This window comes from Haemaphysalis longicornis, unplaced genomic scaffold (assembly GCF_048455015.1).
Source record: "Haemaphysalis longicornis isolate Haplotype H1 unplaced genomic scaffold, Haemaphysalis longicornis Haplotype H1 scaffold_2, whole genome shotgun sequence".
NCBI lineage: Eukaryota > Metazoa > Arthropoda > Arachnida > Ixodida > Ixodidae > Haemaphysalis > Haemaphysalis longicornis.
Window position 1 is genome coordinate 229,408,279 of NW_027526295.1, and position 16,082 is coordinate 229,424,360.

Here is a 16,082-nt window from a genome sequence, read left to right on the forward strand (position 1 = left end):
TTCCCTTCCGAATGGATTTTCATTTTTTTTATTCTCTTTGATTTTTTGTACCCGCAGCCATGACCGGACGTAGCATCATTGGACGTCTGACGCTTGATGTATGTTATCATCACGAAGATGACGTGGCCGTCATGTTCCTACCCTTGTCATGACTTGTCGCTCTGCGTGCAACTGGTAGACGAAAACATCACCATGTTCATTGCGCAAGTTGATAGCGTGATTACAAAGCACCTGACGCGACATCTATGTTCCCTCTGTGATTATTTCAGCAGGAATGTTTATATTCTCCAGTTGTGTCGTCCTATGCGCAACTGGTGAAAACAACATCCCCTCATTCAATGCGTTTTGTGGTTACATACCTTCGATTAGTGGTGCATGGGAAAAGCCCTAAATTGTAGAAAGACGCGACGTTTTCTCCTGTCTTAGCAACAATAAATGAATGAAAGAGGAATAAATAAAAGAGACGGGCACGTGCCCGAAGTCGTACTAAAGCAGGCCCGGAATGAAATCGGTTCCCCGGAATACTCGCTACTGCGTCCAGTTAATTTATGGTGTGGAGTTGCATCGCGGGAGGAAATTGCCGAAAGGTGCTGTAGAAAAAAAAAATTACAAGCCTAATGGCCATATCTTTTCAGCGAGTTGTGATGTGTTACAGTAGTTCGAGCCGCCATGTAGCAGGTGATGACATAGATGATTAGGTTTTCTCGCAAGTGGACCTACTTTACAGTACAACGTCGTAAAAATGCGGTGGCACTGACGTCAGTAATAATTTACGTCCAAATATCGGAGAATGCCTAACCGCAGTCAATGGAGTGATGACTTCCATTGTTACTGATGTCCAAACTGTGGCGGCTGGACATTCTGTTTGCCTATATCGGTGTATTTCTAGTTCCGTAGACCGATATTCCACTCGTCGAAGCAGCCATTGTTTAACAGGGCAGAAGATTCGAAAAGCGTGAAAAAAGGGCAACGCCACTTCATACGTATTTTTTTTCTTTCCCAGAGATCTGTGACGTCAAAAATCATGGGTAAACAGATTGGCGAAGGTGGCCTAGTTCTTTCATGAAAAAAAAAAGTATAATAAGGTATCTACGTGCAAATGGAGAATAAATGTACGGTGGAGCTCGTGCTGAGCACATTTTCTGGTCCCCAAAGTGGCCATTTAAACGATATAAAACTGTCTAAATCCCGTTCAGAACCAATTCAGTTGTTGTCCCGTTTTGATGTAGGTTAGGGGAGTGCCTGTAATTACGTCCAGAAGTGACTCCAACCATCGATAAAGTTACGTCGGTATGTAGTCTACCCTAGAGTTAAATCTGGTCATCTGTAATTATTGATAGTAATTTCCAATTACCTGCACAGTAATTAGCAATTACCTGTGATCGGGCCAGTCAGCGAGGGGTTGCGGGTCAGCCGGAGAAATAAAAATCAAGACAGACCGCTTTCACCGCGAATTGTAAGGCGAGCAAGATTTCGTGCTCCAGCCCGACTACGTGCATTAGAATGAATGAATGAATGAATGAATGTTTATTGAAGAATTTCCGACTCCTGACTGAGGCTCCCAGAGCCTCAATCAGGAGTCGGAAATAGGATAATAAGTGCGGAGGGGATAGGACATGTAAAAACAGGCAGTAAAAAGCAGCCCTTAACACCACCTTCTCCAATGAAAATCAGCAGAGAGTCAAACAAGTGCTTTCTGTGAGGTGGGTCTCTGAGTGGATTGACCCAAAGATCGTAGTCTGCCGGTCGTAGGGACCGCATCACCGTAACTTCAGCGAAGGATTACTGTTACGTCTGGTCGCATACCGCTAACCACAACCACAGGGCAAACGTTTGCCTCGTACGTGCGCAGTCACATCATCTCTACCAGTGAACGCGAGAGCTATGTAGCCGTTGAACTATCAGCATATATATACAAAAAGATCAGGCAGGAAGAGTGACGTGATTACTACCATAATAGCGTAAGGGGACCTCCAGCAACGCCAGCTTTACTGATCACCACGCATCCTCAATTAGGCGGTTACCTTTGTTACGTTCTCGGCGCTGGCAGTCTCTATGTATACTGGCTTGATCAGGGATATTCACACCGAGTTTTGCCATTTTAAGGTGCCTCAAGAACGTGCCATTGCCACGTTTGCACAGAACGTTGTGAATGTAGACATCATCATACACAGGACCAAATTCTCCAACAAGACGGCTGTCTTCTCCAAAGAACGCGGTGTTGGCGAGCGATAGCATGTATTTCTCGATTCGTGAGTGCCGTGGAGGGGCGGGAGCGTTGTATAAATCCCACAACGCTTCCTCGAATCTGCCCAAAACAAGGCGCAGGACATGAGGACACGCTGTGTGATTTATAGTGTACCGCCCTTCCACGGCACTCACGAACCGAGGATTACATGCATTTACTCGCCAATACCACGTCCTTTCAATATGACGGCCGTCTTGTTGGAGAATTCGGCTCACCGTTCCCGCTTTTCAAAAGCGCTCTTGATTTTGAACGCTGCGTACGCCTGCTCCGAGCAAGACACCTGAAGCAACAGGCAGTTGGCCGGTCTCGACGCACAAATGCCGCATGTTGCATTCATGGCCTAACTCTTTGTAGAACTCCCTCCGACCGTCTTCCCCAAGTTTGGCACATTGGGTATAGCTTCTGCGACTCGCATTTTGTTCCCACAACAATGTAGAGATAGATTGGAGACAGAAATATTCGCATTGCGTATTGTATTTTTAAACAAGCCAGGCATTATTTGTCGTCGAATAACAGACGACAAAGATATGAATGTTGTGATTTGACAGTGAAAGCAAAAATTTCGCCAGCCTTTTGTGCGCCTCCAGTATTTCACGCATTGCAAAACCACTGTGCACAGATATTTGGCAGTCTGGCAGTAACTCTGGGGGAGTATGGTTGGGGAAAAGCGAAATTAAGGAACTGCGTTCGCACATGCAGCAGTTGCTTGTTTTTTTTTTGTTTTTTTTTTTGGGGGGGGGGAAGGGGGGTTACGGAGGGTTAAGTTTACTCACTAGGAAACGCTGCGGCACAAGACACTACTCCGCTCCTTCCCCCTACTTTCTGGGTGTAGCAATACTGATTTCGTAATGCGGCTCGTGAAGAGAGTGGAATTTCTCTACCTGCCAAAGGAAGCATAGCAGGGTTTGCCGTTGGAATGCTCTTGGTATACGCTGTAGACCCTCATGTCGCGGTCCGGTGGTTGAAAATGTCCCCGTCATTTCGGTTTGCTTGAGTGCCACTGGCTACCACCCTCAACCATAGCATACAGTTGTACTGAACATAACTCCAGAAAGTGGCGGAAAACACATTCGCTCAGATACCCGAATTGGTAAGGCATCGCGCATGTAATCGAAAGGCGTGGGCTCGGTCCCCACACCGGACGCATGTTTTCCTCCCCTTGATTCCTTAACATTAAGTAAAACAGAATAACAAGTGATCATAAAATTTACAAAAAACAAAGAACAGTTTAACTATTCCCCTGCGCTTTCCTTGGCGTTTCCTTACCTATTCCCTTGCGCTTTCCACACACACACACACACACACACACACACACACACACACACACACACACACACACACACACACACACACACACACACACACACACACACACACACACACACACACACACACACACGCACACGCGCCCACACACACACGCACACACACGCACACGCGCACACACGCACGCGCGCACACACACTCGCACACGCGCACACGCACACACACACACACACGCACGCACACACACACACACACACACACACACACACACACACACACACACACACACACACACACACACGCACGCATACACGCGCGCACGCGCACACGCGCACACGCATACGCACACTCACACACACACGCAAAAATTGCGGAAAAATGTGCCAACGTGCTTTTCTCCTCACCTCCCTCGCTGACCTTGCTGCACTCGTCGTAGCCGTCGCCTCCCTTCGCCAAGAAGTCTGTCGTAACAATGTTGTAAGTGGCTAAATCACTAACGTCCTCGAACATTGGCACAAAACACTTTGTGCAGAGAATTCGAAGCCTGGTCAGCCGCTTTCCCGGTGGCCTCGACATATTAAACACTGCTCTCATACCTGTCGAAAAACCAACGTCCAAAAGAGGGCTGTAGTCCAATATTCTTAAGCTTGGTATTTAAAAAAAATAGAAGTAATAGATGCTGGAAACATTAGCGATTGTAAGGCTTACAATTGAGGATACGATGTTCTTTCTCATCAGCTTACATTTTACTTTTTTTTTTGCGAAGTGGGCTACCTTTAACACAATTGTCTTCAAAAGTCTGCATTGAGACATGTTGGGTTGCAAAAAGTGTAATGTGTCTTTAACAAAGTGTTGTAGAGGCTACTCTACTCTTCAAACCCCAGTCATTTAAGAAAGGGATCTACTACACTAGGATTGAAATGATGCCGGCAATGACGTTCAAGATAGCGATATCGCAGCCAAAGTGCGAACACAAGCGCGAACCGGCAAATGTTTGCATTAGACCACGCATACTTCGCTCTCAACCTTGTTATTTCTAAAAAGCAGGGCATTCATAACACCTGAAGAATATAAGTTTGCGCTACTTTGTGTTTAAAAATATAGTTCCCTCACCGCCTAATAGTGGAGGACGTTGACATCACCTAATAAGGATGTTACTGCTTCGACAGTTGCCCAATGGGGCCAACAAAAAAGCGATGCGAGCAGACAACTCGTTCAACAATGGCTCCAGCTTTCCACGTTGACATATGCAATAAAAATAATAAAACTTTAAACCCAGACGATTTGCAGTTTATTGTTCTGGTGATTTTCTCTGAGTGGTGTAATACAACATGGTAGCTAATGTTGGCTAACACCATGATTTTGCCATATTACTTCATTTATCGACTGCGATGCCTACCTTACGGTGGTAGCAGTGTCGATGTGCACTGTGGTAGCCTCGGTTGTTTCTCTCGAAGGGAACACATGAACACATGCTCCGCGGGGGGAAAGGGGAGGGGGGGGGGAGAGGTTCAGGCTTTTGCTTAGTAGCGATTGCAACTGTGAGATCACCATATTTTAACCGACTTTACAGCGGCTAATTGATGGCAATGTGACTGTTGACGTCTCCACATGCGATCTTTTAATAGGTATGTTATGGAAAAGGAGCAGAATGATTCGAGTTCGGGGACTTTGTGTCTTAATGCTAGCATCCCTGCCAGGATCTGCGTTCTCGCGTCCTCTTCGTGTCCCACGCGTCTGCACATTCGTAAACACGCAGTTTTCGGCAGGCAGTGCAAAGTGTGCATAGAAAGACATTCCAGGAAGGTCCTAATTGAGTCTTCAACGACTTTGTTCAATGCGGCGCAACTATATTCGACTTACTTGAGAACCGCTTCGCCAACAAGTGGCCTAGCCATGGTGTTATCTTATGCTGCTGACTATCCGTGCGTTTAAACAGACAACAGCAATTACTGCAGACTATTGGCCAGTGTCTTGCCTTGTTTCCCGATTTCTGCCACATGACTTTGCTATTCCGTCCAACGTAGAACTATTGTGTTAAAATCTGCGGAAATTTCGCTGCTTTTTATGGTGACCCGAACGTACAACTAAATGCGGGAAAGGGTCCACGGAATCCAAACTTTCCCAATGTTGGACAGCCTATACATTCATTCCCACAATGTAGCAAGTTAATATTTCCGGCCAAAAAAAAAAAGGCTACGTACTAATAATGTCGCGAGCACAGCGTACGGTGAAAGGAAAACAAACCGTGAGGGCATTGCTTTATACTCATGGCAGAAAAACAGTCATTGCATCCTTGCTTTCTAGTGCTTTTTCTCCTGCCCTCTGCTGCAGGTGGCGTTACTCACCTGACAACTGGAGGAAGGCCCCTGTCGGCGCCGACTGGTTGTAACGCGACACCGAGATCTCCATCATTCTTTTGAGGGCGGTCCCATTCATCGTTGCGACAACAACGGTCTGCCCGAATGGTGTCGCCGACAAGATGTCGCCCATTGTCACTTTGTCTGCGGACGTCGACATATACGCAATTCTGATCCAGCAAGTTTAGGAACACAGGTGTGTAACAGTGTCTACTGCTTTTGAAGTAGAAAAGGCGAGGGCCTCTCCTGCCGATATAAGGGGAACACACAATCATCGCTTTTCTGTAATGTTTCCCCACTGGTTGGGACATCACCAGAGGGTTTTCATTGCTTACATGACCAGGTCGAAGTAAACGTTAATCGCGGGAGGGCCCTAATTTTACCTTAAGATTTTGTCAGTTGGTGATCAGTTGCAGCATTTCTGTATTTAAATTGTTCCTTATCGAGTTTAAAACTACCAATTACCAACATTTAGACTATGACTATTCAACTTTTGTTATGGCACATTTTTGTTCACACCAAAGGCGATACGCTTTTCATTTACATAGGCATAATGCAGGTGAGCTGGGCAAATGATCTATAGGCATTACGTTTTCAACGCATAACCACAGAACATGATTTGATGTAGCCTGGTCCGCTAGGGCCAACACAGGTCACGTTCCAAGAAACGCGCTTCACCGTTGAGCTAGCTGTACAAACGACTTCACTCACGGCGTTGGGAAAACGGGCAGAAACAACGCGGAATCCCGCCCTCTTTACCTCTAGCTGTTTCTCCCTTCTTTCTAACACTAGATAAACGCCTGTATGAGACAACGCGTCAGCGAACGCGCCTGGCCGCGTACCTTTCCTGCACTGACCAAACTATGCACTGACCAAACTCTGTCTTCGTCTAGGTACGCAGCAGTTATCTTTGACCTTACTGTCGGTTTTCCGGCCCCCTTGCTGTAACAGCAGGTTGTTTTTACTAGAACTACACACCGCTTTCTCAAGTTTGTCTCGTGAAGAATACGTATGAATTATTGGCGATATCAACATTAACCATCTTCGCGAGACTGTTCATTGTGTAGCTGATTATCTTGTCGTTCTATTCAACTTTGGTGCAGAGGGTGTTATTCAAGATGCAACACGCGAGGAAACGCTCGCCGGCCGTTTGGCCGTTTCCTGCCTTGATTACATAAATGTACGTGAGGACGATTTAAAAATAAATTCTGCTGTTATTCAATCCAAGTTAGCGCATCATTCCTTTTTCTGCGCTAGCTTAACAAAATATTCACCTAATCCATGTAGAGCCGACTGCAAGAGAGAAATCGTAATTGTCAACCAGGAAGTGGCACGAGTTTGTAAAGAAAACGTCACTGTGTGATCTTCACGCAGCGTTTTTATCGGTATGTACGAACGTTGCATAGCAGGCCCACGGTGCTTGTAATAAAGTTTATTTCTTCTCTCTCTCTCTCTCTCTCTCTCTCTCTCTCTCTCTCTCTCTCTCTCTCTCTCTCTCTCTCTCTCTCTCTCTCTCTCTCTCTCTCTCTCTCTCTCTCGGGCGACAGCTATAAAACAACGAAGCCTGAACAATAATTGGATGGTTTCACAAATATTAGCTGGAATTAAAGAAAGTACCCCCTATGGTCCTAGTCTACACACGTCCTTGCCTGTGTAGCCCTAACTATCAAATTCAAAGAAGCAAAGAACAAAGAAAACGCGATAATTCGTCTCACAGGGTCAGTAAAAGACGTGGTCACTAATAAATGACCTTAGAGGTGGACTCGTACATAACAAACACCATCAATCTTTTCTCTCACATTTCTCTTCGGACAGACAAAGCGTCGTCAATCAAATAATTAGTTGCTTTTCTCCTTATTATGGTCAATCGAGTCCTGCCCCAACTTCCCAAGCACGTGCACTACGCCAGAAAACATGCTTAATCAAAGACATCTTCCCCTTCTTTCCGAAAGCGATCTAAAAGTATTCTTTTTAGCGTAAAACCGACCGAACCCCGGGAATTGACGATTACTAGACTGAAGAATTACTAGATGTAATTAAGCTTTCGACAGCTAGTGTCACCCTATTTTGCTCAATAAACTGTCAAGGTTATGGTTTCGTTGTATGTTTTTATCTCGTCTTGAAAACTATATTCAAGTGACCGACGGCAGCGTACCTCAGAAGGAATATTTCTAATTGATTTCACAACTATTCTTTCGGGTTTTTTTCAGGGATCAATATTGAGCCCTTTGTTATTAAACTTATATGGTTATGAGTCATGTTCTTACGTACGCGGTCCCTTATACCGAAACCCAGATGATAGCATGATTGTATCCGTGGCACCTCCTTACCTATAACCGATATCCACATTACAAGGTGCTTTTCTGGAAACGATGAATTAGTTCTCGGTAAACCGTATTTGTGTCAACCCTGATGAAACTCTCCTGATTAGTTTCCATAACACACTGCGCAAAGTTATTCTCGATCACCCTGTTTCCGCACGGCCCTTATTGCTCTCCTTGTACTTGCTCTCCCCTGGCATGTACGCCTTCTATTAAATATGTCGGTACGTTTTGTGATAGCTAGTTATCCTCGAACTCAGCGGAAATTTTTCAAAAACGTCCGTCTGTTTCTTGTGTTTTGTTCAACATTAGATACGTTAGGTCCTTGTGCGTTCAGAAAACTGTAGTACAGTCTTTGTCAAAATTTCGTGGGCCACGGTGACCGTGGCCGGAGCAGGCGCGCTGCCGGGCAGGGTCGCTGCGCTTGCTGCTGTCGGCTGGTTACGCGGCTAAAGAGAGGGAGGGGAACTTTCACGCTTCCATTCGTTGTATGGTTGGCGCGATAAGTGCAGCGGGGCCGGTTTCTCATAGCAGGCGCACTTCGCTTCAGCGCAGGCTCTTTGCGCAGCACTTTTCGCGCCGGACACATATCAAAAGGAAGAGCAAAAGTTCCCCTCCCTCTCTTTAGTCGCGCAACCAGCCCACAGCAGCAAGCGCAGCGCCCCTGCTCGACCGTGCGCCTGCTCCGGCCACGGTCGCCGTGGCCCACAAAATTTTGACAAAGACTGTACATGTTTCGGTCTATAGCTTACTTCGATGCAGGATCACAGTGTATGGATTTTGTGTCATGCGCAGGATAAATAGAGTCGATCCAATTCTCCGTTTTATGTTAACGAACATAAGTTGCGATGTAAATGTTGAGTACAAAAATGACGTGTTTAAAACTTTATGTTTACCGAAGTTTGACATTTTGTTGAGTGAAACAATATTTGTTGAGCAATCATTTGAAACTGTTGTATATCCCTACGCGTAATCTCCCACCAAAAGAGCCTTACATGATTCCCCGTTGCAATACAAGGCGTGGACGTAGGACAAGACTATACTATGTTCCGGCTGCGTTCAACTAACTCCGTGGTGATATTTATAGCATAAATTCAACATACAAACTAAAGAAGTTCTTGAGAAATGGATATTAAGTGTATTTTGAGCTTCCCCCAGCGTGTGTATTTGCCATTTATTTTTATGTACACTTCGATTTCCCGAATTCGTTTTTCTCCTTTTGCTTTTTTTGTCATGTTTTTTCTTAGTGTCTGGTTTCTATGACTGGCAGGCTCTGCCACTCAAGCACTGCATGGCTTTGGCAGGCCACACTTATCGTCCTGTTTCCAAAATAAAATAAATGATCTCATATTCATCATCATCATCATAATCATCATCACAAGATTCGACGAAATGAAGGAGAGCAAGCGCCGGGTATCATCAAAACCATACAGCAAAACTTCGTTTTGAAACAAATTAGAACAGCGCGAACAAAAAAAAATAGCACCAATCCACCATGTGAATGTGGTTGGAAAGCAAAGCTGTAAACGGCACCCACAACGGTTACCCATGCGACGTCACTTAAATTCACTCACGTCGCTCTACAAATAGTGAAACCAGAGAGAAGTAAAATGCACTGAACCACACCCTCTATTACTTCAAATAGATATTCTTGGTAGGGTTAAATTAATGCATGATGCATGAACGGTAGTTGAAAGAGTTGTATTGGTGGAAACCAATACAACCAAAACATGAGTGGCAACCGTTTTTTTATAAATATGAAGCTTAAACCCGTGTTAGACGGTATCACTTCTCCATATCTGCCGTCGTGGACGGACTCGATGAGATCGGCGGCAGAGACGGCGGAGGATCGAGCTGGAGGAGAAGAAGGAAATACTTCTATTCAGATTTCTGAACGGCTTGGAGTGCGGCCCATGGGAGTGTTTCCTTCTTCACTGTAGGCAATATTCACTCCGCGCCACTGTGCTCTGTCCACCAGCTGAAGCTGAGTAGGCAGAGAGGGGCTGGACAGAAGCATCTACCATTGCTCTTGTTTGGTAGTTGACGGAAAGAGAGGAGGGTGTTCAGGGCTAAAGTCGCACACCCCGATTAGGTGGCAGAGTGTTCCTATTTCTGAGCAAAATTTACATTCAGAGTCGTACCGATCCGGGTGCATTAGGTGAAGACGCGTCGGGTATGGGGAGAGAGAGAGAGAGAGAGAGAGAGAGAGAGAGAGAGAGAGAGAGAGAGAGAGGCATTTATTAAAGAAGACCTCTAAGCAAGGGAGGTGGCCGGGAGCTGTGGGGCGACCTTCGTAGCCCGGGCTATGATGATCTTCTGCCTCTCCGGGTCAGAGCAGCTCCGCGCTGCCTCCCAGAGCTCCGAGGAATTGATTTGAGGGAGGGGATCATATGGACAGGCCCACATGTGATGTTGTACCGTGGCCTTGTCTCCGCATAGTGGCCAAAAGGGAGACGGAAGCAGCTGGATTGTATGAGCCGTAGGGAAGTTGGTTGTTCTGTGGAAAGGCCAGGCTAAGGCGAAGGTAGGGTCTGCCTCAGAAGGCTATAATGATGGGTTATATCCCTGAATGAGACAAGCGGTTGACTGTCCCCGTGCAGCTCCATAGCACGGAGGATAAAAGTGCAGGCTTGGTGGGCATATTCGTTGCCCTCTATGGAAGCGTGAGCGGGTGTCTAGATGAGCTGAAAAGAACCATTTTGGGGAGTGGTTTTTTAGCACACGCAGTGCTGGTCGGGACACCAAACGCGAATGGAATTCCGATAGTCTTGTTGGGAATCGGTGACTACCTTACGAACCCCTGGTTCAGTGAGAGCCAAGGCGATGACTGCCTCTTCTGCTGCCGTCATGTCTTCGGTCTTCAGTGAGGCTCAAGCGAGGAGGTCGGTTCTGGAGGTAGGCACGATGATGTCGTACTTCTGCCGTCTATGTTGGGAGGCGTCTGTGTAGATAACTGCATGATCCCCGCTGAGGGTGGTTTTGAGCGCTTGAGCCCATGTTTGTCGGCCACCATCATCGTGTGAGGGAGTTCATATTTTTAAGCAAAGGGAGCATCGTCAGTTTTTGTCGCCAAGAGTCAGGGAGTACATCAAGCGGAGGGACATTCTGTGCCGCCCAGCCAATCTGGCGAAGGATGCGGCGACCCGCCGCAGTTCTTCTCATTCGGAGCTTTTGGTTGGAAAGGTGGCCCTCTATCAGCTCTTCCACCGTGTTGTGGAGACCCGTGCTAAGAAGCCTCTCTGTGAACGCACTCATGGGAAGACCAATGGCTTGCTCAACCGCCTTTCTAATCATCATATAAAGCATCTTTATGTCCTCCTTGCCGAGAAGAAGACAGGGGGTTGACGTAAGTTATTCTCGAGAGGACAAAAGCTTGAACTAATCGAAAAGTAACGCATTCCTTGAGGCCTCGCTTCTTGGTGGCAACTCGCCTGATCATGTGTATTTTATTAATGCCGTCACTCTTGGTGTTCGCCTGAAGATGTAGGCCCAGGATCTTGATGCTGGGGCTTGGACTGATGACCTGGCCATCAAGGAGTATTTGAATGTGTTCCTTGGGGTGTCGTTTGGCTTGAATGCAGACGACAAGGAGCTGACATGTTCTGCGTGAACACTGAAAGCAACAGGATTTAGCATATTGGCGCACTAGAAGTGAGATGCCATGGGTTGGTGTAAGCTTCCTTTATTCGCTATCGCGTGGCATTCAGCGAGAATGCAGGGGTTAAATTCGTAAATGTGCTTGGTTAGTGCACCACTTGTCTTGCCCGTCTCCCCGTGGGCTCGTAGCTATATCGGTAAGACAACGGGCTCTGGCTTTGTTACACGATTAGTTCCAGGTTCGATCCCTGGCGGTGCCAGTAAATTCTTTTATTTGTTCGCGGGAGTTTTCTGGTGACACCAACGGTCGCGAAAGAACCCTTGGTGGGTAGAGGTAGAAAGCTTTGCTTTAAAACGAGACGAAAGACAAGGCACGCAGAGGCACAGACGGGCTCTGTGTTTGCGTGTCCAGCTTTTGTCCCGTTTATGGCGCTACTGCAATTTGTTTCAAGGTCCTAAACCAATAACCAACTAACACGTACCGGGGTCCTTTCAACCAAGCTCAAGTCGACCAGGTAGTTGTGCATATATGCTACCCGACTACAAAACCAAAGCTACGTTTTAACTACCCCTTTTCCCAGCTGCCGCCTACCTGGAGAACAGCATTGCCGAACAAACATGCGTTATAGCCAAGTAACGACTGACAAGCAACTAACTTGCATGCCTAGTCTTGAGAGCTTAAGCGCTTATACAATACCATCTTGCAAAAAAACCTGAAATCGATTGCTTGAAAGAAGTTCGCCTCCGTTATCCCCAACCTATTAACTTTGAACCGTATTATTACTGCAATTACGGAAGTGCTAATATATTCCAATACCCTCGCTCACTTGTATGTGTCAAGGAATGCATGCCTTCGCTCGTAACACCAGTCAAGATAACAAAATTATTTGTTGCGATTGGCGACCTTATATCTTCACTTAGAATAGACAAGATCAGCAGATAGCCATCGACCATCTCATATTTCATCCAGTCATCTGGTCTAACCTAGATTTTCTTTGGCTCCGACCTGAAATTCTGCTCCCACAACTGGTGGGGCTCAGTTTCACACCGGCCCACATACACTGAAGTTCTGATGTACACGGATACGGGCTCAGCTCACCCAGCCTTTCGCAGTCTATCATAGTGTCACAAGGGCTTAGGTTCCGCCAGTCTCACGCAGTCTCGCTGAGTCTCTCGAGGGCTCAGGCTTTCCTTTCCAACAGTCTCACGCTCATCTGGGCGACCACGAGATCACGTTCTATCGGGAATAAACTCATGATCCCGTACTAGTCTCTGGCCCGATCAGGCTCAAACTCAGTCACGAATTTAAGCAAAGATTAGACGAGTGACTGGAGACATCAGTGAGTCTGCAGACGTCTGCTCTCAACTTGACATACAACGAGCTTGAGGTTGCTTGGCAGGTCGTTAAGCTTAACGTTAGCGCTGTCATACGATAAGGATAAACCCAAGCGTAACAAAGGTGATTTGCCAAGGCTCTTGGCCACAGGGAAGCAGTACACATAGGGAGAAGAATGATGCCCCGAAATTCACGCCCATATCTCAAGCCGCAGGGATGTCCTCTACAACTTGAATGTATTTCGCCTACACTGGTACATACCAATAGCGGACTACTGCAAAATGCTTTATGAAACGACTACTGAATCCCGTCATTTCAGTAAAGGAATCAGTCTTAAAGGAGCACAGGGAGAGTCTACCGTCAGAAATCAGTGCGCGTACTGTGAATGTAATATTTGTACTCTGAACCTTAGCAAAAGTACACTATGGCACACCCGAGGTGATGCATCGAACAACGCTTGACAAGCAGGGACGTATACGTTGCTTTTACCCAACATTCTGTAATTCGCACAGTCAATCCGTCTGTCATAATATTCTTGATGTGGATGAGAAGCAAAAACGCTCGTCGGTCAACATTTCAGTGTGTATAGACAATCTTAAGGAGGGCGAAATAAATTTTCCCTGGCCCTCCACTACGCTGCATCTCACAGGGCGGTTGCAGATTCGCCGTGTGAAACCCGAAATCTGAATCCAATATTGCTTTTCTTCTGCAACCCAACCCCAACCTCGCCCATTCATGTGCTTTTATTGTGCTTAGAAAAACCACGCTATTATTTTCACGTTGTGCTTCTGGAACTGCGAAGTGCTCTCCCGTTCATTATCAAAGGTAAACCCACTTGTCCTCGGCAGCGGCGCACGCAGGGTCCCACCGTTGATAATGCCGGCGTTGACGTTGGACCAAACACCGGCAGAGCGCGGCATCTTGTTGGCGTAATAAGAGAAGAACGAATCGGCCAAAAGGTTCCCCAAGTTGCACTCGCGCAGCCGGCACACATCCCCGGCGTGCTCCAGGTTCACTCTGGAGCTTCCCACTCGAATTCGCATAGCGTTGTACACCCTTTCACGATAAGGCTCGAGCACGCTCAGCATGTATGGGTCTGCGTAAAGTGGGAAAGAAATTCGGACAGACTTGATTACACAATGGCATCAGGTTGATCAGAGCGACAAGTAATTTTTTGGAGCTACCCTGTTCTGTTCTGCGACGTTCCTGAAGCATTGCAGGAGGCGTGCATATTTTCTACTACGGTTCAATGTGCCGCCGTTCCACGAGCGATGTCTATCGTACCTTTTTTAATGGGAGAGCTTTAAAAGGTTCATTGATCTAGAAAGCTGGCGTTGGCGGAGTGAGGGAGGTAAAGAGTAAGGGGGAAAGGGGAGTGTAGACGGGCGGATAAAAGGGGCGGACTAAGCGGGTTGCCTTGACAGGAAGGCGCTGGACCTAACAAAAATTGAAGCAGGCTTCGCCAGAGATTGCGGAAGGTTTCGTGGAACAAAATCTGTGGAAAGCGTAAGCAAAGAGAACAATGCGGAAAAAATTTTATACAATGTTATTTCAAACCCCAGAAAATGTAAACACCTCTCCCACAACTACCCGGAATCGTATACCAGAACTCTTCACAATCGTTGGAGCAGTTTGCTTCGAATTTTTGTCCATTCCCAGAACATTAATGAAACTCATGAAACTCAATTCAATTAACTATCTAAGGAAAACGGGCAAAAACATACATTCCCTTCGCTTGGGTTTGCAGACAGCCCGTTTCTCGTCGGTATTATATACGCATTGGCCAGGCCTTCGCGTGCATCGATTCAGTGCTAACGTGCCGAGCCATTATACGCCGCGCCATTGACAAACCACTGAAAACGGTTTGGTACGAAACTTCTGTCGCGAAAATGACGATATTATTGTCCACCTTGCACAGTGAAAATGGTTCTTGTGCAATATTTATTAGCGCACCGCTGTGCGGTACTGCAGTATGAAGAGTATCAGTGCTTAGATGCCTCTGTTGCCTATGTGATACGCCACCATTCTTCCCATTGCCTAAAAGTTGACGCCTGTCTATTGTTTTTAATAATTTTGGTGCACCGGAGCCGAAGTGGCATCGCTTGCTACACTCGAAAACTCCTGTTTTTAGGAACGCAATTTCCCACTTTTTTTCATTCATGAGCATGGAGCTTCCATGTATATATTTCCCAGCCTTAATTTAACACTTCTTATTTGTGCCCAGATCTTCGCTTATGTTAGGTTACCTGTATATGCAGACCGGACAGCATATTGAAGAGGAACTGGTTGCATCGGCAACGCGATAAATTTCTGATGACTGTAGTGCGAGGTCGAACCACTTAGTAACAATACAGGGCATGACCAAGATGATTAAAAATAAAAAAACAAATTCTAAATTCCCGAAATAGTAACGGTTTGGTACTGGTCAACAGTTTTCTGGATTCGAAGATTCGTGAATAATTTGAAACCTGGGAAAGCGGTGGCTAGACGGGAATAAATTAGTTCAGAGGTGCTTAATTAAATAATGCTAGGGAATGATCTTTTTGGGGGAAATGACGGATAACATGTGATAGGGTGGAAGGAAAAACCATAATGTAAAGCACGAAAAGCGGACTGCAGCCTAGTTCGCAATTAGTTCTACCCAAAAGCCATGAAAATATGTCTGCCTTAAGGTTGCAAAGTAACCATCTAGACATAATCACTTATCCTGCTACGAGAACACGGAGATATTGGAATAAATGCACGTGTTCTAGAATAAAGAAATAAATCCGTTTATATGCCACTGTTGTCATGTCACGGGGCAATAGAAAGCACACAACGAGAGTAGCTGGACTCCACAGTGCACTAAACCCTTACTTCACTCATTATCTAACATTGTAAAATAATTTTCAAACATAGAAGTACGTAATCGACTGTTTGGAAAGCATTGTTGTTAAAAATCAACGTTGTGGGTC

General features: G+C 46.2%; 1 protein-coding gene across 9 annotated transcripts in view; it reads right to left on the reverse strand.

The window, feature by feature from the left end:
• The window catches only part of LOC144170057 (protein 5NUC-like), a 41,493-nt gene that overhangs the window by 11,704 nt on the left and 13,707 nt on the right, over positions 1-16,082 (reverse strand). For 6 of the 9 annotated variants that reach the window (XM_077699581.1, XM_077699583.1, XM_077699578.1 and 3 more), the window contains 3 exons: positions 13,964-14,224; positions 5,863-6,018; positions 3,919-4,110 (listed from right to left, as the gene is read on the reverse strand). In XM_077699581.1, coding sequence (XP_077555707.1) covers positions 3,919-4,110; positions 5,863-6,018; positions 13,964-14,224 — 609 coding nt within the window. The remainder of the gene's footprint in view (positions 1-3,918; positions 4,111-5,862; positions 6,019-13,963; positions 14,225-16,082) is intronic. The other 3 variants (XM_077699579.1, XM_077699586.1, XM_077699582.1) reach the window with 3 other exon arrangements.